The sequence below is a fragment of the Astatotilapia calliptera genome, chromosome 16 (assembly GCF_900246225.1).
Source record: "Astatotilapia calliptera chromosome 16, fAstCal1.2, whole genome shotgun sequence".
Classification (NCBI taxonomy): domain Eukaryota; kingdom Metazoa; phylum Chordata; class Actinopteri; order Cichliformes; family Cichlidae; genus Astatotilapia; species Astatotilapia calliptera.
In genome coordinates this window covers 15155122-15176170 of record NC_039317.1, presented here as the reverse complement: position 1 = coordinate 15176170, position 21049 = coordinate 15155122, and the positions used below count along the sequence as shown (strand labels likewise).

General features: G+C 41.0%; 2 protein-coding genes and 1 long non-coding RNA gene across 9 annotated transcripts; 2 read left to right on the top strand and 1 right to left on the bottom strand.

Moving 5' to 3' along the window:
* Positions 1-973: 973 nt before the first annotated feature.
* Positions 974-3462, bottom strand: LOC113007309 (uncharacterized). Its single transcript, XR_003269900.1, has 5 exons — positions 3401-3462; positions 2117-2350; positions 1837-1942; positions 1520-1689; positions 974-1003 (listed from the first exon to the last, which is right to left on the bottom strand). It is a non-coding gene; the product is annotated as an uncharacterized LOC113007309 (long non-coding RNA).
* Positions 3463-3593: 131 nt separating this feature from the next.
* otc (ornithine transcarbamylase) lies at positions 3594-9596 on the top strand. Its single transcript, XM_026143739.1, has 10 exons — positions 3594-3788; positions 3873-4011; positions 4102-4183; positions 5788-5875; positions 6068-6221; positions 6300-6422; positions 6590-6643; positions 6736-6885; positions 8873-9010; positions 9122-9596. The coding sequence occupies exons 1-10, from the start codon at positions 3706-3708 to the stop codon at positions 9179-9181; spliced, it is 1071 nt and encodes a 356-aa protein (XP_025999524.1). The 5' UTR covers positions 3594-3705; the 3' UTR covers positions 9182-9596.
* A 232-nt stretch (positions 9597-9828) lies between these two features.
* gpr161b (G protein-coupled receptor 161b) lies at positions 9829-21037 on the top strand. Of its 7 annotated transcripts, none has more exons than XM_026143736.1 (7): positions 9829-10355; positions 11962-12349; positions 13926-14647; positions 14787-14894; positions 16790-16915; positions 17091-17324; positions 20469-21037. In XM_026143736.1, the coding sequence occupies exons 2-7, from the start codon at positions 12006-12008 to the stop codon at positions 20567-20569; spliced, it is 1635 nt and encodes a 544-aa protein (XP_025999521.1). In that variant the 5' UTR covers positions 9829-10355; positions 11962-12005; the 3' UTR covers positions 20570-21037. The 7 variants fall into 7 exon arrangements, with proteins under 7 accessions (XP_025999521.1, XP_025999519.1, XP_025999516.1 ...); XM_026143734.1 differs by having other exon boundaries at positions 11959-12349; XM_026143731.1 differs by having other exon boundaries at positions 9829-10420.
* The last annotated feature ends 12 nt before the right edge of the window (positions 21038-21049 follow it).

Genomic DNA, 21049 nt, shown 5'->3' with positions numbered 1-21049 from the left:
ACGTGCGGCTTGGCACTTGTGCTGTACGTAACAAGTCACGCGACGTGACGCTGCGGCTGTGATTGGTTCGGCTCTGCGCTACTTAATTTGGATTGGCTGACCTTTTTTTTTTTTTTTTTTTTTTTTTTAGAGGACAAGAGCGGCGAGGTCTATCGCGATAGCTTAATTTCTCTATCGAGTAAAAGTTATATCGCGATACATATCGTTATATCACCCAGCTCTACTTCCAGCTCCCGTTTCTGCTCAGTGACAGCTCGTACTTTTCCTTTTTCTCCCTCCTCGCGCTCACAGACACATAACGGGTATGGCAGTCCATTCTCGCTGCAGCACGGACTACACTGCCCATGAGGCTACATTCTTTAGGGCTATACAGTCATTGGGCTATGCCTGTAGCATTCTGCCTATTAGCTTAGCACAACAACAAGGCGCTCTCTCACCCAGGAGAAACACAGTCGCAGAGAGACCGCAGACCAATAGCGGTGGTTTTGTTTATTAACTTCACCATTCACATAAAAGTTCGCCTCATCACTGAACAAAATCTTCTGCGTGAACTAAGGGTTCTGTTCCAATTTTTGTTTTGCCCATTCTGCAAATTCTGTGCGCTGATCTGGGTCATCCTCGTTGAGATGCTGCAGTAGCTGGAGTTTGTAAGGGTGCCATTTGTGAGTAGCCAATATCCACCAAAGGGATGTTCGACTAATGCCACTCTCCAGTGACATGCGGCGAGTGCTACGCTGTGGGCTCTTGCTGAATGAAGCTAGGACAGCCACTGATGTTTCTTCATTAGTGACAGTTTTCTTGCGTCCACATTTTGGCAAATCCAACACTGAACCAGTTTCATGAAACTTAGCAAGCAGTTTGCTAACTGTAGCATGGGAGATGGGTGGTCTCGTAGGGTGTCTTGCATTGAAATCTGCTGCAACGATCCGGTTACTGCGTTCACCAGATATCAACACAATTTCAATCCACTCCTCACGTGTTAACCTCTTCGACATGTCAATGGCTGTGAACAAAGAGAAACTTGCAAATAACTCATGAAAGAATAAAGTTAAAGTTAACACTTTCAATTCTCTTAAAACTTTGTCACCAACTTTGAAGACAACATCTCTCGTCATCATTTTTATTTTGCCCTTTGTTTTTTCCTGTGCTTTGACCACACTGTCCTTCACCAGTTTCAACAGCTTTTGAATGTCTTGCGAAAGCAATGTCTATTATTACTATAATCTGTGTAAGACACACAGATCATAGATAAAAGAACTGAGAAATAAAGTGAAAATTAACATTAAGTGTCTTTGGTAAGGTTTTAAGACACAATGCGTTTCTGGTACAGCTTCAGTCTATCTTGGGATTGATTGTACATGAAGAAAACTTATTGGGGGATGGAACAATCCATAAAAATATTCAGTGGTGTAGTGCTTTTATGCATGCATGTATTGAAACTGATCTGCCTGTGCCTCAAAAACTTACACAGGTTCTTTGTGGGATTTTCATGTAGTTTGTCACAGACAGAAAGACATACCATGTACTCTTCTGGGATTTCGGCTGGATAATGAGCCTCTCTGCCAAATATCAGGTAATATGGTGAGTATTTGGTGGTCATTTGCTTTTTAGTTCCAAGGTCCAAACATCACAGCATCCAGATACTCAACCCACAATTCTGGATGGTCACCAACAACCTTACAGAGGCCTCTGACAATGAAAGCACATGGAAAACATTCATATGAAAGATCATTTTAATTTTTTAATAGTTAAATGTCATGCATTAATGTTTTAGTTGAAGTGAATCCCATAAAAGTATAACATGTTATGCATTAAGCTGCATGCACTCCAATTTACCTCTGAATGGTGCCATTCATTCTCTCCGCCAAGCCATTGTTTGTGGGTGATAGAACGAGCAGAGGCTTCTTTTAATGTTTAACAATCTGCATACCCTTCTGTTGAGCTGCAAAAGCAAGTAATATACACTGACTATAAGCACATTACAATAAGAATTTAAATATACAACAGTCATACTAATATCTCAAAAAGAGATTTATAAAGACCAGAAATGGAACCATTTTCAAAAAGTTAATCAAATATGTGTCCAAATATTTTTGCCAAAGACTAAAGTACTTACAGAATTGACAAATTTTTTGCCTTGGTCACTGAGAATCCTTTTTGATGCTTCGAACTGGTGGACAAATTTTATGAGACAGTTTGTCACATCCTTGGCTGATTTCGACCTCAAAGGGTGTGCTTGTGGCCATTTTGTGAAATAGTCAATAAAAACACAAATATACTGATGTCCGCTGTTGGTTTCAGTAGGTTTCCCAATAATGTCCATCCCAACCAATTAAAATGGCTGAGAAACCTTAAAAAGAAAAACATAGTTACATTAATTAATTGTTGCAGCACTTGCCTGACAAACTGCACACTGGGAAACCTAATCAAAAACAAAAGCAATTCAGTAAGAAACACAACAGTAAATTAATTTGAGAGATACAGAAACATTGCTGTGTTCATCTTAAAATAAGTTAGCTGTAGTAGAATTACAGAGTTTCTTTTGAGTACCCACCCAATTATTGACGTCCAATGACATCCCTGGCCAGTAGAAACGCTTTGAAATGGCTTCTCTTGTTTTTGTTTAGGTCAAAGAAAGGTCAAGCTAATTAAGACTAATTAAGACTACACATTTTGCCATTGTGTGTGTGTGTGTTAATATGTATTGATGAGGTTTATAAACGCTACGAAGTTGCTGTTATTACCTTCAATGTCGTAAATAGCAGCTTTTCTTCGGAGAAGAAATTTCTCTTTTTTCGTGAAAAGCGCTGGATACTCGCCTTTTAGTTTATTTGCAACCAAACTCTTGTACTCGTCTGGTTCCATCCTCTTGTGGTGTTGGTTATAAAATAAATTATCTTCTCGTTAGCTCAGAGGAACTCGGGTTTTCACAACGTGAACTAATTTGAATAATTAACGAGGAAACCCACGTGACCTAAGATTTTGGAAAAATGTGTCAATGTTGGAGTCGAATAGGCCTACGAAAGGTTGCCCAAAACTGACTTGCAAATTTTTGAAAAGCCCTGTTACTGACAAAGACGTGTATATTTATATGTTTTTTTTTTTAATTTAAATTATTTATTGTCAAAGAAAAACTGCTAACGTTTATTATTGATGGAGAGGACACACATTTTGGCAGACGCTGCCACACAGCCTGATAAAATCTGTACCCCTCCATAACTTTTGCTGGGAGAAGGAAATCATCTCCAAAGTTACTGTGGTTATTGGTTATACTCTGATTTATTTTGCAAATAAACTCCTTCGTGATAGCACCGCTAGTGTACATTACAGAAATGTAAACCATAGTATCAACGTCTTTGTTTGGACAAACTATTCCCAGCAGATACTGGGAAGCACTTACTTCAATAGTCTTCCGCACGGCACATTACAATGTTAAAATCCATTCACGAATCGAGTCTGTTGTTTGTTTTCCAGGTTTACGCTTTATTGCGCGGATTGCAGATCAGTGACAAGTAGCGTACAGAAACGAAGCTGGGCAAGTGGCTCCTCCTCCTTTGCGCGCTCTCGTAGATTGGGAAACAGTTTTTGCCGGGGGTAACTACTTTTGGCAGGACACCTGAAACACAGGAGGCATACAGAAGTTGTTCCTCTCTGATGAAATATCCACATAGCATTGCGCTCCCGCTGCACTTACCGTGAGCCACCATGCCTCTGAGGCTGTCTGCTGCAAAAAGCCCGCTTTCCAGATATTTCCAATCTCTGCACAGCTGTTCAGCACGAGCGTTTGGGTAAGATAAATCCGAATGTGGAAGAAGAGCTGTGAAAGTAGGGTGCGGGTGATAAAAGATAAAATATATTTGTTGCTTTTCCAGCGCCGGAGCCGCCTGCCTCGGCTCGGTGAATTTAAAAGGTCGCAGCTGTCTGACTCTGAAGGATTTCAGCTCAGATGAAATCAAGAAGCTGCTGTGGGTCTCCGGAGACCTCAAGCATCGGATCAAGCACGAAAAACAGGTATTTAACTTTAATTGCAAAACTTCAGTACTTATAGTTGGTGTACTCTGTGGTCTCTGGATGTGTAATTAAGAGTCATTTCTATTTCAGTATTTGCCTCTTCTACAAGGAAAGTCGATTGCAATGATATTTGAGAAGAGGAGCACCAGAACAAGAATGTCCACAGAAACAGGTGTCAGTTTTTCTATGCAAGCATATGCATGACGTGGCTCAGGGTATGGGATTTGACAGAGGCAAGATATTTCATTGCTATATGTAGTGGTGTGGAAAGGCTTTTGTCCCCCTATTCTGATTTCCTATTTTTTTGTTTGTCACATTTAAAATTTTCAGCTCATCAAACAAATTTAAATATTAGACAAAGATAACGCAAGTAAACGCAAAATGCAATTTCTAAATAAAGGTGTTTGTTAAGAGGAAAAAATCCAAACCTACATGACCCTGTATGAAAAATTATTGCCCAATAAAACCTAATAACTGGTTGGGCCACTTTTAGTAGCAACAACTTAAATTAGGTGTTTGCGATAACTGGCAATGAGTCTTTCACTGCACCGTGGAGGAATTTCAGCCGCTGATCTTTGCAGAATTGTTGTAATTCTGCCACATTAGAGGGTTTTTGAGCATGAGCCGCCTTTATACGGTCACGCCACAGCATCTCAATCAGATTCAGTCTTCATTTTGTTTTGCTTGTGTATCTTTATATTTTTCATGTGTTTGGTTACTCATATATTTCAGGGTTTTTTTTTTCCCTAATAGTCATTCTTTTTTATTTAATATTATGTTAAATTAATGGAAACTTGCTTCCACCACTGAAAAAAACAACATTTTTTTCTGTAAGTCACAAATTTAGGTTGTTATTGTGTATAAATTGAGCAATGAAAGTGATTCTGAAATTTGCTGTGTGTTTCTTTATGCATATAATGGATGCTTTCTCCCATTGGAAAAACAACAACAAAACACACACAAAAACATTGTTGTTATCCATAACTGCACACCTTCATGACGACCGTAACGAAACTTGGAATTTTCTTAACCTTAATTTAAAAATTTCAAGTTATTTCGTTCAATTTAGACGTTTTTAGTTAACTATGTCAAGATGCGAAATTAATAAGTTACACAATCTTTTGATAATAACCCAAAATTTTTATTTGTTTTATTTTTTCAGAGGCAGAAAGTTGAAGTTTTTCCATAATTACTGTTTCAATTATACATCCCAATATTTGCTTTGTAGCTTTTTATTTGTTAGTCAGCTTTTTTATTATTTATATTGATTTAATATTGGCATAGATCCATACAGTTACACCCTACAGTGAGTAATATGGTCTTGTCACATCAGGCCAAAGTCAGTCTTTGTTTACATAGATGACATGTATGAATGAATGCTTGCTTTATTTCACTGATGAAAACATGCTAATGTAGCTTTACCTATAGGGATTAAAAGTACAATGGTTTTAACAGTGGTATCTTACTGCATGGAAGGTCATTAAGCCAATAATTACATAAATTAAAAAACTATCCTTGTGCAGGAGCCCGGCTAATGCCATTCAGTGCAGTCATTGTTAATGTAGTCACAAAAGAACTGCTGAAAGGCGACTTTCAGTACAAACCCCCACCAAAACACTGATCAGCACTCCTCATTTCCCCTCTCCACCACCCCCACACTCCCCTTAGTGTGCACTCCTCTATATATTCCTGCCTGCACATTTACTTTAAGTACACTTTTTAAAGCACTAGTTGACTTTTAGGGAAACTAAAAGTACCTTAATCTTGTAACTCCAGGATTTTCTCTGCTGGGTGGACACCCCTGTTTCCTTACCTCACAGGACATCCACCTGGGAGTGAATGAGAGCTGCACAGATACAGCCAGGTGAGCCGTTGGTTTATCTCAGGGAAATAAAAGCAGCTGCAGGCTTTAACCTTTTCTATAGCAGTCTCCTCATGATTTTCATTGTTGTATGTAATTGCTGAAGAAGAAACGCAGTTTTTCTCAACAAGATTTCCCTCCTGGCTCAGTATATAAACCACAAAGTCCTTGTGCATGTCTGATCTTTCACAACAGGGTCCTCTCTGGATTCTGTGATGTTGTCTTGGCTCGTGTTTACAAGCACTCGACGCTGGAGGAGCTAGATAGGGAGGCTTCAATCCCCATCATTAACGGACTGTCAGATCTGTATCACCCAATCCAGATTCTGGCTGACTTCCTCACCTTACAGGTACTCTTACCCTGTGGTATTCTGCAATTTTAATGCACTAGTTGATAACCATGCAGTACCTGTTTTCTTTAAATCCAGGAGCATTACGGATCCCTTAATGGTCTAACGGTGAGCTGGATTGGAGATGGCAACAATGTTCTCCACTCCTTCATGATGACTGCAGCCAAACTCGGAGTTCATCTTAAGGTTGCTACACCGAAGGTTGGTTTCTTATTGCGCTATTGGATGCATGTGATCTCTTTGTTACTCTGGTCTTTGTATCTTATGTGTTTTTGTGTAGTTTGAGGTTAAAGGCAGGCAGTCAGCCTTGAGCTTCTTATCTGCGCACTTCTTGTGTCAGTAAGATAAAGTCATATCTTTGTGTTCAGGGGTACGAGCCAGACAAGGGCGTTACTGAAGAGGCACACAGGCTCGCCAAACAGGTGAGGTCCTCTAAAACCTGCCATTAATGTCTTCTAGTTTCAAGTATTCTGCCAAGGTTAATGTTAATAAATAATATTATATTCTGTCTCAGCATGGTACTCAGTTGATTCTGACCTCTGACCCCATGGAGGCTGCCCGTGACAGCAATGTCTTGGTCACTGACACCTGGGTCAGTATGGGACAGGAAGAGGAGAAGAAAAAGAGGCTAAAAGACTTCCATGGATACCAGATTTCTATGCAGGTAAAGAAGGACATTACTTTCAGCCAAGTAGTTACTCTCACCTTTTTACCTGTTTTTAAACACTAATATTTTTCAGATAAAAATCATTTATTTGCTATATGTTTGGGTGTGTATATGTGTATTAATGATACATGAATATATAACAAATCACGGAAAAGTATTGTTGTTGTTTTTTTAGATAAAGACAAGAAAACTGTATAAAAATGGTTTTTGAGAAAGTTTTGTTTTTATGCATCATGTCACCACCTATTGAAACTGGTTTTAAATGGTTTTAGTTTAGTTTTTCTGCGTATACAGGGAGTGCAGAATTATTAGGCAAGTTGTATTTTTGAGGAATAATTTTATTATTGAACAACAACCATGTTCTCAATGAACCCAAAAAACTCATTAATATCAAAGCTGAATGTTTTTGGAAGTAGTTTTTAGTTTGTTTTTAGTTTTAGCTATTTTAGGGGGATATCTGTGTGTGCAGGTGACTATTACTGTGCATAATTATTAGGCAACTTAACAAAAAACAAATATATACCCATTTCAATTATTGATTTTTACCAGTGAAACCAATATAACATCTCCACATTCACAAATATACATTTCTGACATTCAAAAACAAAACAAAAACAAATCAGCGACCAATATAGCCACCTTTCTTTGCAAAAGCCTGCCATCCATGGATTCTGTCAGTGTTTTGATCTGTTCACCATCAACATTGCGTGCAGCAGCAACCACAGCCTCCCAGACACTGTTCAGAGAGGTGTACTGTTTTCCCTCCTTGTAAATCTCACATTTGATGATGGACCACAGGTTCTCAATGGGGTTCAGATCAGGTGAACAAGGAGGCCATGTCATTAGTTTTTCTTCTTTTATACCCTTTCTTGCCAGCCACGCTGTGGAGTACTTGGACGCGTGTGATGGAGCATTGTCCTGCATGAAAATCATGTTTTTCTTGAAGGATGCAGACTTCTTCCTGTACCACTGCTTGAAGAAGGTGTCTTCCAGAAACTGGCAGTAGGACTGGGAGTTGAGCTTGACTCCATCCTCAACCCGAAAAGGCCCCACAAGCTCATCTTTGATGATACCAGCCCAAACCAGTACTCCACCTCCACCTTGCTGGCGTCTGAGTCGGACTGGAGCTCTCTGCCCTTTACCAATCCAACCACGGGCCCATCCATCTGGCCCATCAAGACTCACTCTCATTTCATCAGTCCATAAAACCTTAGAAAAACCAGTCTTGAGATATTTCTTGGCCCAGTCTTGACGTTTCAGCTTGTGTGTCTTGTTCAGTGGTGGTCGTCTTTCAGCCTTTCTTACCTTGGCCATGTCTCTGAGTATTGCACACCTTGTGCTTTTGGGCACTCCAGTGATGTTGCAGCTCTGAAATATGGCCAAACTGGTGGCAAGTGGCATCTTGGCAGCTGCACGCTTGACTTTTCTCAGTTCATGGGCAGTTATTTTGCACCTTGGTTTTTCCACACGCTTCTTGCGACCCTGTTGACTATTTTGAATGAAACGCTTGATTGTTCGATGATCACGCTTCAGAAGCTTTGCAATTTTGAGACTGCTGCATCCCTCTGCAAGATATCTCACTATTTTTGACTTTTCTGAGCCTGTCAAGTCCTTCTTTTGACCCATTTTGCCAAAGGAAAGGACGTCGCCTAATAATTATGCACACCTGATATATAGGGTGTTGATGTCATTAGACCACACCCCTTCTCATTACAGAGATGCACATCACCTAATATGCTTAATTGGTAGTAGGCTTTCGAGCCTATACAGCTTGGAGTAAGACAACATGCATGAAGAGGATGATGTGGACAAAATACTCATTTGCCTAATAATTCTGCACTCCCTGTAGTATACACAGTTAGATACTTTCATATTAAGAAAACAAGTTCAAGGAAGGGAAGGAAAGTCTAAGTCACATCCCTGAAAATCCTTACACTCCGTGGACGATAACACTTACCCGTGGTTTGATGCCCTTCTGTTACAGACAGGAAGTGTGGCCAAGTCAGACTGGACCTTCCTGCACTGTCTCCCTCGGAAAATGGAGGAGGTGGATGATCAGGTGTTCTACTCATCCCGTTCTCTCGTTTTTTCGGAGGCAGAGAATAGAAAATGGACCATCATGGTGGGCTGAAATGTTAACGCACAATGTGCTGTTTGAGTTTGTTTTAATCCCCTTTTAACTCCAGTTTAATTTTCTTTCAACTGACCATCACAACTGTCTTCTGTCTTTCAGGGCCTCATTGTTTCTCTTCTGACCGACTACACGCCACAGATCCCCATGCTGAAGTTTTAACATCAGTTATTAAGAGGGACTAAGCTTTTCTGTGGCATGGGATGACTTCAAAGAAGACTTTTGCAATGCTGTCATATTGTAACTTCAGGATAGAGCTGCCATGTGGGAGCGTGGGGCTGTGGTGTGCTTCTGTTTATGTGTAGTAGGTCTGTGTGTCAAAGTGCAGAGAACCCAGGAATTCCCAGGACTCGCTTATTGCTCACAGTTCTTATTTCACTCTTGTGTGATGTGTCACCACAGCTGCCTTAAAACTTCAGTGACGATTAAGAACTAGAGGTTAATCCATAAATAAAATACCCCCACTGATTTTGTAAATGTTTAGTGCATATCTGGAATTTGCAATACACCAATGATACAGAGATACTGTTTAATAAAATGTATTTTGTGACCAAGGGCCTCACTTGAAGCCACTTCAGTCAATTGTTCAATTACTTTTAAGCCTCTGAAAATGGGGAAGTCTATAAAAATGCACAATATTTTATCATAAAACCCTGTAAGTTTAAGCTGAAAGCCTGCACTCACAAAATCACACTATGACACCGCTTTATATACTACACTTGCAGAACTAAACATGTTATGTGCTATTGGCTGAGTGCGCCCCCTATGGGATGGAGCCGTGAAGCCTTCAGAGTTTTTTCATTGGATAAGCGGAGGTGACGTTTTAGTGCGGGAAGCTATGATCTACGTGGGTGGTCCAGCTGGATAAAACGATGCAGCTCAGTAATTCATTCATAAACAAGCCGGCCTGTCATCAAGTAAACACTCACGCACACATTCACATGGCTTTGTAAACACTACTATAAACGCACACGGTGCGTGTGGCATCCGCGAAAGAATACACTATACTTTCATCGTTGTTCTGCACTTGTCATAAGGATTTGATCACAACAAACTCCACACGGTTAAATTAAATAACGTAAGCTGGTTCAATGGCAATATGAAAGCAAGACAATGCTCTTAAGCGACCACCCACGTACGGAAGGAGACTGCTCGGGGAGGGAGTCGAAGCTGAGGTGGGAGGTGGATGGGGAGGAGGACGCCATTGCAGCCGCAGCTGGCCGTTTGTGAGTCGGCGGAGGAGAGAGACATTACCAAAGTGAACAATGTCGACTGGCTTTCAGGGATTTCCCTGGCTCGGCTCTCTCTTCTGGGGCTGTGGTGTGGAAACAGAGGAGTAAGATGGACGTTTTATCCCCGTCGAGAGTGAAAATGTGGAGCCGCAGCGCTGAGCCTAAGCAGGTCAAAAAAAAAAGAGCCGAGTTTCAGGGGGGACAATGGGGGAAAGTTTTGGCTAACTAACGGTAGTTTTAGCTAATGTTAGCGTTACCGCTAACTCACCGTGCTGCACCTTCTTCACATGTGCAAGATGCAGTTTTATTTTGTATTTTTTTTACTTCCATATTCACGCTAAATCAAAAGGTTAACACTAACAGGGAAACAAAATAGTGAGCTTTAACAACAATTACGCTTTTCCGATGCGAAATAATGTGCAAAGATAATGCTTTCCACTAGTGAAAGGCTTTAACTGTGACCGAAGACTGTTTAATAGTGAAAAGTTTACCCTGGCTGTAAACAGTCTTTTAACGTGGTGAAATCTAGTGTTCAAATCCTCTATAGTTTTTTAAAACTGCAGTAAATTGTTGCTGGAGTCATTGTTATACATTAGTAGAGTTATATTGCTAGTACATAAACACGTATGGTGGGAGGTGGTACAGTAACCAGTGTTTGTTAGTTTTATTTCTGACATTCTTTTTCACCTGTAAACATTTACTTTTGTACTTTGAACCTTAATGTGAAACGTGTGTGTACCACTTTACTTAAAGCCGTCACTATTTAGTATTCATATGTAGCATACATATTTTATAAATATGTAAAATTTGTACCATGGAGCAAAATTTGGGCAAATCCAGGTAACTCCAGAGTTTAGCCTCGACTGTGAAGGCAGTTCACTTCTTACTGCGGTATATCCCCGTGGATGAGCTGCAGTCCTAACCTGTTCTAGATGAGGTTATGATCAAGATTAGACCTCAACCACGTCCTGTCCAGTTAGTTCTCTGGAATATATCACGCCAAGAAGAGTGATATCTACTACCTACTAGCACAAAGGGTGCTAGTAGGTAGTAGGAAGATCTGAGGTCTTTATCTTTCTCTAAAGACCATCTGTAATTAATATTTAGTCTTAGATGCATCTTTATTCTGTAATGTTAGTTTTCTCTGTTGGCTGTAAACAATTCTGCAACTTGTTGTTGTTGTTTTTGCTCTATAAGCATAAATATTTGATGTCAAACCAGGGCATCTGTTTGGGGATTGAACTTGGCTGTAGATTAGTTTGAATTCGTTTTTTTGCGTTTATTCTTTTCTCACAGAGCGTTAAACACTATTGATAGTTTGTCTGCAGCAGCTGTATTATGTGTTTAACCTCTGAAAATGACCTGTGCATGTTTTTGATTGCTCAGATGCTTCCAACGCTTTAGATTTGATAAATCCTGGATTGACTACTTCATGTTACCCTAAGCCCGAATCCTGTTGTTGGGCTAACTAAAGCGAGATAACAATATCCTGCGTGTTATCAAACTTGCTTCATAGTACAGGTCCCTGGTCTTTGCTATTAGTTTTTGTGCTGCAGAAAATAGTAAAATCCATGAGTTGAGTTCCAGCTGCATGAATGTAGATTGAGGGTTGAAGGGTTGTTTTTCGCTGTAATTCATGATATTGTTTTGTTTTTTTCTTTGTCTTAGTTTGGCAATTTATTTTGTCTAATAATGCCTTCTCCTCAGCAGTCCCCCACCATTCCTTCACCAGTCCGGTGGCCCAGCTTCTCACCATGAACACGAGCAGGAACTGTACCACAGTGGGGAATGGCGAGGGTCTGGCTGCCCTGGAGTCAGTCTCCATTGTGACCATCACGCTGCTCGCCTGCCTCGGGAACTTTCTGATTGTGGCAACCCTTTATCGCAGGCCTTATCTGCTCACACCCAGCAACAAGTTTGTGTTCAGCCTGACTCTGTCCAACCTGCTGCTGTCCGTGCTGGTGCTACCGTTTGTAGCTGTGAGCTCAGCAAAGAGAGAGTGGATGTTTGGGGTGGTGTGGTGCAACTTCACCGCCCTGCTCTATCTCCTCATCAGCTCTGCCAGCATGCTTACCCTTGGAGCTATCGCTATCGACAGGTTAGTGCCAGATTATACTGTATTATATTGTAGCCCTATAATCAATCTAAGCATTTAACTTGAATTCTTTTAAAAAGTGAGCCCTTACACTGACATTAGGACATATGGTTCCCTCCAGCGGAGAACCTGTAGCCCATTTTTGGTCTCTGCTAATTTCTGAGAAAGATTTAGCTGATTAATGCATCGCTATATTATTAATTTATCCCAGATGTTGGGAGATTCTGGCATCAAATGGACTAGAGCATGAAATTTAGTGTTGCTTTAAGTCCTGAAGCTGAACATAACCAAGACAGTAAAGTTACAGTAAGCATAGGAAACTGAAGGTTAGCAATTTTCCACTTCAAGCTCAGATGAATGTTATGCTGAATAAAGTTTTAAAAAATGCTCTTGGTGCATTTCCCTCTAACGTCACACTCTTGTAAATAAGAGAGGTTAACCACAGACTTAATTTGTGGTATTTTCCTGTAGATTTCTCTGATCAGGTGATGAGCATGGGCTTAAATGCTTGAACTTTAAATGCCTGCTTAAACAAATACATGGAATAAAGCCAGTAAACATATTGCACAAAATTTATAGACAAAAAGTTATAGATATTTTAAGGCACTTTATTTATTCCAACAACAAAAAAACATCTTTGATATTTGGGGTTTCCTAGTTTTCATTTTCTGGTTCCAGTTTTTAGACTCGATCGTATTTTGCCAATATTTTGTGCAAGTACTTTGTGTAATAACAAACTCAAATGGTTATTCAGACACAAAGTTCAGTTTATTTTGCTTTGCTTGTAAGAAGGGGAGAATTGTTAATTAATTTTGGTAATCAAAAAATATACAGTAACATACGATACCATCTCAGAAAATGTCCTTCCAGCCCCATTATTTGTCCATCAAACATTCCCCGGCTGTGAGGTTTTCTCTATGTATCCATGTTTTGTTTGATTGCAAATTTAAATTCTTTGGGTTGTGGCTTATTTGTTCAGAAAACCATGCAATTAGGAGACACCTTTGGGACTCGAGGAAATTGTTAGCAGCTGTTCTGTTGTTTTCCTAAATGCTAGAAAACGCCTGAAATGATTAATCTGATGTTCAGACCAATAATCAACAATTGAATGACTTTTGAGATTAACACTAAAGTTTCAGCACTTATAATAACTTCTTATCCACATGCACTGCCTTTCAGATTTTCTGGAGCTACTTTTAAACCGCTGCAGTTGAATACTGTTTTAATTCTGTTGGGTGTCGCAGAGCTACCGAGAGCTACTGTAAATTTTCTGTGTAGCGCACAGTTCCTGCTGTTCTCACTGCTCACCTAATTATCCTCAGCATCCTTTGGGAATTTTAGATTACAGAGCCTGTTTTTGTTCTTCTGCCAAGCCCGTCTGTTCTCTTCTGTTTGCAGCTTTTAGGAAAACATTTCACAGGATTGTCGGGGAGAGAGAAAAGTGCAGCTTTTAGCTTTTGTATCACTGACTCCAATCTCAGCAGCCTGTGTGCTAGTCTGATCAAAAGTCTCCCTGGAGGACGGTGTTGAGTTCCTGTTGTGCAGATTTCTTCATCGTGCTCATGTCTCCTCACAACAGGTACTACGCCGTGCTCTACCCGATGATCTACCCCATGAAGATCACAGGCAACCGGGCGGTTGTCGTCATCGCCTACGTGTGGTTTCACTCGTTGGTAGGCTGCCTGCCTCCTCTGTTCGGCTGGTCCTCCTTTGAGTTCGACTGCTTCAAGTGGACGTGCGTGGCGTCGTGGCACAGAGAGCCGAGCTACACGGCCTTCTGGGTCACCTGGTGCATCCTCCCACCCTTCTTCATTATGCTGGCGTGTTACGGTGTCATTTTCCGCGTAGCCCGCATGAAAGCCCGCAAAGTTCACTGTGGGACTGTTGTTGTGGCCCAGGACGACTCCACTGGAGCCCAGAGGAACGGGCGTAAGAACTCGAGCACCTCGACTTCCTCTAATGGAAGTCGGCGGAGCCTCGTGTACGCAGGGAGTCAGTGCAAGGCTTTAGTCACCATCTTAGTGGTGATTGGCACCTTCCTCATGACCTGGGGGCCATACGTTGGGGTGGTGGGCACTGAGGCCTTGTGGGGTCAGGGCAGCGTGTCTCAGTGGGTGGAGACTCTGGTAGCGTGGCTGTCTTTCTGCAGCGCGGTGTGCCACCCACTCATCTATGGCCTGTGGAATAAAACGGTGAGGAAGGAGCTGCTGGGGATGTGCTTTGGAGATCGGTACTACAGAGAGTCGTTTGCCACGCGCCAAAGGACGTCCCGCCTCTTCAGCATCTCCAACAGAATCACAGGTGGGACTATAGCTGGGGCTCTCTGTGTCATGCAGATGTGTGTGTATGTTGCTGGTTTTATCTTTAGTAAATGCATAAGGCTGGTTTAGATTTATATTCCTGCGGGATGTGATGATCTCATGAGAATTTGTGTTTTCAGACTTGGGGATGTCCCCACACCTGACTGCCATGCTCGCGGGTGGAGGACAGCTGTTGGCCCCAGGAAGCAGCACAGGAGACACTGGCTTCAGTTTCACTCAGGACTCATGTAAGTTGCACACGGAAAGGGGGAAATAATTGCTTCATATCAAAAACTCCAAGCAATCCTCAAGTGCTGCCAAGAGCATGCCAAAGCAACAGGTGGCGATATAACCCTAAGCGTGAAGAAATGTACTATGTACTAATAAAAACGGTGCACAGTCTGATGTCCACATTTAAGTGCAGAAACTAAGATTTTGGAAAAACTTCATCCTGGCAGGAGTTTTTCAGTGGTCGAAAGGCAAATGCACAGAAAAGCCATATTTACCAAAACACCCATGTACGTGTAGATGTAGCACAAGCTGTCTTACCATTGTGTCCATTTTTAATTTATTTATTTATTTTTACAAACAGGACATGATATTAGTGCATCTAATTAAAATTCATACATTTCCGAACCTGATCTTTCAGCAGCTCCTCTGTTTTCTTTTTTGCCTGCGTTGTGAGCTTTTGTATCCACAACACTGTTGTTTCAATTCGTTTTTATAGGGAGTTGACTAACTTCAATAATCATTGCAGAAAAATTATAAGTGTATGAAAAATTTTAATTTAGTAAAAAAAAAAAAACCCCGCATATTATCATGCATGTCTATTAGTCCAGGGGTGCTGGAGCCTATTTCACCTGCCAAAGGGTCAAAAGGTTGGGTAGACCCTGGATGCAGATGAGGATCTGAAAAAAATGACAATTTGTCATGTGTACCTTATTATTATCTCTTCTATGTAGACTTTACAGATCCCCAACCCCGAGACTGAGGCAGTTTGATGATTGTAGGATTATCGTGTATTTTATCCCTACAGACTCATGAATAAAATGAAACATCCCTCAAAAGGTTGATTCTGTTCATCTGGACGTAGAATTTTTCAGTGGGAGAAAGGTTTCGTCACTCATCCAAGTGACTTCTTCAGTCTCAGCTGACTGCAGGTTACCCCAATCTTATAAACAGTACATTTGCATAATGATTGAAACTAGCACCACTGAAGGAACAATGGGCTGGGAGGTCTGTTCCATGATCATTAATATGTAAATTCTCATGACCATTGATCAACAACTACTGATCAAAGACCAATGCACTGTTTATAAGGTTGGTCAAAATGTCAAAAGTGTTTGATTGGCCACCATAATCTGCTTAAGTTTTTAAGATGACAGAAAAACTGAAGGTATTCTGAAAGTTAAGAATATTTACATTTTTCCAGCAGCATTTGACAGCTAATCGAGCAGTTGAGATTCTTCATAAACATACAGCATTGTCACACAGTCATCAGCCTACAGAAACTTACCAGACCGTGGAGTTTGTTAAAAGAGCTCTTTCCTGCAGCAGACCGAAACACAGTGAATCACTGCTGTTTGGCTTCAAATAGAATTGAAAGCATGTTCCTATGGGTGAAATCCCTTCAGCGCCTGGTCGTTTGTTTCAGAATACTTTCGCTCTAGAAAAAAATGCTACATAAATACCTTTTCATTTAAGAACATACTGAGGGCTTATTGAGAACTTTTTGTCCAATTATGCCAAAAACATGCTGCATCGCCTAACTTTGATTTAGAATTTATGCGTTTCTAGAAAGAAAAGCAGCACTTTTTTTTTCTCAATTTTTTTCTACAGTTAAGTTTAAAATTAAAAGAGAACAAAGCTGTAAAGATGAAGTTTGAAAGCCTTACAAACCTTACTGCATCATACACCTCTTTGTTGGGCAGCCTTTTTGTTTTCCAGCTCATGTTTTTAACTGATCCTGTAGGGAGGGCAAGTGGTGTCATGTTCAACACAAACAAATGTCTTGTGATCCACCTTTGTGTGTACATTTGTGGCCATATGGTATGAAGATGACTTTTACTGCAACTTTCCTGCAATCTCTGTTAAGTTCTGCTTGCAGTTAACTTGCAATGATCCTCTTTATTTTCCTACACAGGCACAGATGTGATGCTGCTGGATAACTTCTCCACAGATGGCTCCTCCCTCGCGCAGCACCACGGGCCTCCGTCCGGGAAAAGGAGGAGCTCAGTCACCTTTGAAGACCAGGTGGAGCATTCCAAAGGTATCCGTCATTCATTTCCCGCTTCTACAGAAGATTAGAGAGCAGGGAAAATACCTTAGACTTCACATGATACACAAATGACCAAAAAAAGAAAAGAAAAGGGACCAGGCAAGAGAATTGTTTACTGTAGCTTGTGTTTACCAAAGCTTTGACTGATGTCTGTTGATTTCCCCAGCTGAAAACACATCCTCAGTCCAGATCCACGCAGAGGTGCACAAATCTCTCGACATGTTCGCCTCCTGCTTGGCGAAAGCCATAGAGAGCGATGCTAAGCTCACCCTGTTTGGGGAGAGTTCAGCTCTGTCAGCAGGACTCCTCACAGCGAGGGCCGCACCGAGGCCCAGATACCTGGAAGGCCAGAGACTGAGGCTGGAGAGTATTGATGAAGGGATCGTTAAGGATGACAGAGGTGAAGAAGAGCAGGATGGAGAGGAGAAACCCACCTGAACAGCAGCTTTCCCACTCTTGACTAGGGATGGGTACCGGTGTTCTGACGTAAACGGTAGTAACCAGACCGAAAAGCAGCGCACATTTCAGTGCTTTATTTCGGTGCTTTTTTTTCCTGAGCTGTGATACACTTTAGATTCTAGCCAATCATTTTACGTTTCCGAGGATAGTAGGCGGGGCCAGGTGCGTACGTTCTTTTAGAGCAGAGCTACAGATTAAAAATGCCCAAGGCGAAGCGGTCAAAAGTCTGGCTGTACTTCACAGCAAAATATGCAAACTCAGCAGCCTGCAACAAGTGCTTCAAGCTGATACTGTGATACTGTCAAAGGAGGTAACACCTCAAATCCGATGAAACAGCTGGCGACGCATAGAGGTTTTTTTTTTTAAAAGCCGAGAAATGCGCCGTATTTGATAGCTTGCTGCGAGACCTCACACCGAGCGCATCTACTGCGGGTGTGGTGCCTGTTATCAGACCCGGAGTTAGCAACATCCCCAAAAACACGAAGAGGAGAGTCCTGGCCCCTAGCCCTGCCAGTGTAGCAGAAATGATGACTGATGATGATGCAGCAGCAGCCGTTCTTCTCTGCGTGAGTAGCTTAATGTTGTTCATGTGTAATTTACGTTGAGTAGGCTAACCACGTTATTACATGAATGCAGGTAAGGTGAACTAGCAAACAGCGTCGTAGTTACATGCGGCTGTCTTCTTGTTTGATGGCAGATACTCCCTTCACCCTGGCCAAAAAGGCTAAAATGACCAAAGAAAAAGAGGGAAACAGCTGAACATGAGAGGTTTTTGGACAAAGTTTGTGTTTTTTCCATTGTTTAAGCTCTGCTTCCAGCCAAGAGTGATACCATATATGCCCCATAGCTGCAGAAAAGGCTGTTATCTTTTTATAAAAAACAGCTGAACATGAGAGGTTTTTGGACCAATTTTGTGTTCTCCATTCTTTAAGCACCGTTCAAGCACCGGCACCGTTTCAAAAGTACCGATTTGGCACCGGTATCGGATAAAACCTAAACGATACCCATCCCTACTCTTGACACTGTTATAGAGCTCTGTGGTACCGCTGATGAAGTCTGCCCTCTTTACATGTGGATACTCCTTACTTGAAATTATTAGCGAACAGGAAGAGGCACGTTATTCATTCTACGATGTTGGACCCAGTGCATAGCATCAAATCTAATAGGAAGCCTTAACTACTGTAACTTCATTGGTCTGATCATTTTATTAACTTCTGCTATAATATATATTATGTTATTGTATGTTTTTAAGCTTAATAAGAAAAATTGCCTCAGTGGGCAAAATGAAAAAAAAAAAAAAATAACAGCATCTTTTGACAGATTAGCTCTTTTCAGGTAGAATTTCTCTCCTAACATTGCACTCAGTAAATCCTCACTACAGGTTTTCCACTCACTGTGGAGAATTAGACTGTGAGGTACGTGTTTACTCAACGCAGGACAACCTGCACCGTTGTCACTCTTACTGGTACAGGATGAACTCCAGTAATTTGAATTTGCATGGGAAAGAGTCATTTTCAATATTATTATTATCACCGTCACTTTGCCTCCTGCAACAGTGAAGTTTTACTGATTTCAGAGGCATCACTGGTAGATTTGGACAAAGGAGTCGTTGAAATTGCTTTAGTTTGCAGATCAAAGTGAAATTAAGTTAGACTGAACAGCTGTTCTGTGTTCTAGTAGCTGCAGTTTCAACAGAGTCAAAGACACTTGGTATAACAACATTTACACACTTCTAAATGACCCAATTAATATGTGCACATTCCAGTGACAATGGGATGCAGTTTGCATTTTGTTCAGTGATGTTAGTAAAGGTACGGCATAACACTTTGCATATATGAACATATTCTGCCAGCAAAAAATCTAAAATGTCTGTTAATATCTGTAGTATGAATAAGGTGCCTGCTGTAAGCACGGCTGGAGGCCTGGTATTTCATGATTACGTGCGACTGTGGGCAAACAGAGTTATTGCACTTAAACACACAATGGGTACTCTTTCACTGCAGTTTCTTATCAGTGAAGACCGAATGAGCTAACAAGAAATGGAGATCATAGGAAAATGAAGTCCAGAATCAATAATCGATCTTGTTGATGTCAGAAATGTTTGTGTGTTTAGTGTTGAATCAGGAAACCTGAGCATAGGGAATATTCATTGGTACACTGGGTTGTACCTCATCTTATACACTCTCTGTATTAGGAGACAATTTTTTTTATACATAGAGCCCAGTTGTGGTGCTTCAGTCTTACCTCGTATGTTGAACAGGTATTATGTTTGTAAGAAAAAAAATGTACACCTGAGTGATGTAACCTTTTCATATACAGTAAGTGTTAATACAAATGTTTGCATTAAATTTAGTTTTTACATAAAACATCGTTTGAATTCTTTGTCTGCTGTGAATGAGAGCTGAAGCCAAACAGCAACCAAAACATTGAATCACTGAGCCGTTTGTTTTTCTTGTTCTGCAAACAAGCCGCACAGTCAGCATCACCTACAGCTGTGTTGACAGCTTGTTACCTGGATCATAAAATACTTTATGCTGCAGGGAAGAATAAAAGCTGATACCCCAAACCTCAAGACATCAGTAACATTAGTTTATCACCTCTATAAATGTGAAATGACTTTAACGAAAATGTTCAATGTGTTTCTTCCTTAAAGAAAAAGCTCTTGTTTGAGCCCCAGATTTGGGCCTAAGGTGAAAGAACCTCTTGGTCTTCTTTCCAAAATGAGCTAAATCTGCACTCGTCTCTATCAGGCAGCCAGGAGTAATCTTTGGCTCTGATTTCACTTAATACATGTCAAACTTGTGTTTCACTCTTGTTTTTAATCACTTGTAAATTATTGCCAAGTTAAGTCCCATTGAGTTACGCTCTGAACTGGAAATTATTATTCATGTACTTATTTCATCACATGTGGATTACTGTAATTGTATTTTTACTTGTCTAAGCAAAAATGTCCTTGGAACATCTGCAGGTTTTTCAGACCACTGCTCCGAGGCTTCTCACTACATATTCCAAGTTCTCATGTCACACCATTGCTCTGCCAGCTACACTGGCTTCCCATTGATCAGAATCTGCTTTTCACTTTTAGAGCTCTTCACAGACCAGCACCTGTCCACCTTTACACCCCATATCTGCCCAGCAGGGATGCATGGAGGTAAAAGGAGGCCCCCCAGAACACTCTGCTTCTGAGCTTGAGATCTGTGGACTCTGTGGTCTCATCTTTTTAGACTTGAGGTGGGTTAATTTTTTATGTTGATTTTGTTGTTAAGCGCTTTGTGATGTTTATCTCAAAAGGTGCTATAGAATGAATCACTTTGACGAGTCACAGGGATTGCTTGTCCAAACACTGGTTCACTTTTAAGTGATTTCCACAGGAAACTGGGTTTGGACCAACAGAGCAGCTGTTCAGTAGAACTGTATGACACAGGTTTGACCCAAGAGCAGCTGCTCTGTACACCCACAACAGCTGTCAGTATCTGTCAGCAGGTGCCGTCTGTTGCTGAAGTCAAACACTTAGTCTAAATTTTCCATCCAAACCCAAGTGCAGATATATTTGAGATACCATTTGGCTTTATTTTTTCCAGGTTTTGTAAAACATATTTTTGGGGAGAAGATCCACAGCTTTCTTCCCCCGCCCCCCTTTCTTCTTCTTCTTTATCAACAAGAAAA

Excerpts from the sequence above, each read along its gene's own strand:
- gpr161b (XM_026143736.1), top strand. The coding sequence starts at position 12,006 with ATGAACACGAGCAGGAACTGTACCACAGTGGGGAATGGCGAGGGTCTG. Across the intron at positions 16,916-17,090 it reads CCAGGTGGAGCATTCCAAAG|CTGAAAACACATCCTCAGTC; the intron begins GTATCCGTCATT and ends TGATTTCCCCAG. Across the intron at positions 17,325-20,468 it reads GATCGTTAAGGATGACAGAG|AGCTCTTCACAGACCAGCAC; the intron begins GTGAAGAAGAGC and ends TTTCACTTTTAG.
- otc (XM_026143739.1), top strand. The coding sequence starts at position 3,706 with ATGCCTCTGAGGCTGTCTGCTGCAAAAAGCCCGCTTTCCAGATATTTC. Across the intron at positions 4,184-5,787 it reads AAGAATGTCCACAGAAACAG|GATTTTCTCTGCTGGGTGGA; the intron begins GTGTCAGTTTTT and ends TTGTAACTCCAG. Across the intron at positions 6,423-6,589 it reads TTAAGGTTGCTACACCGAAG|GGGTACGAGCCAGACAAGGG; the intron begins GTTGGTTTCTTA and ends CTTTGTGTTCAG.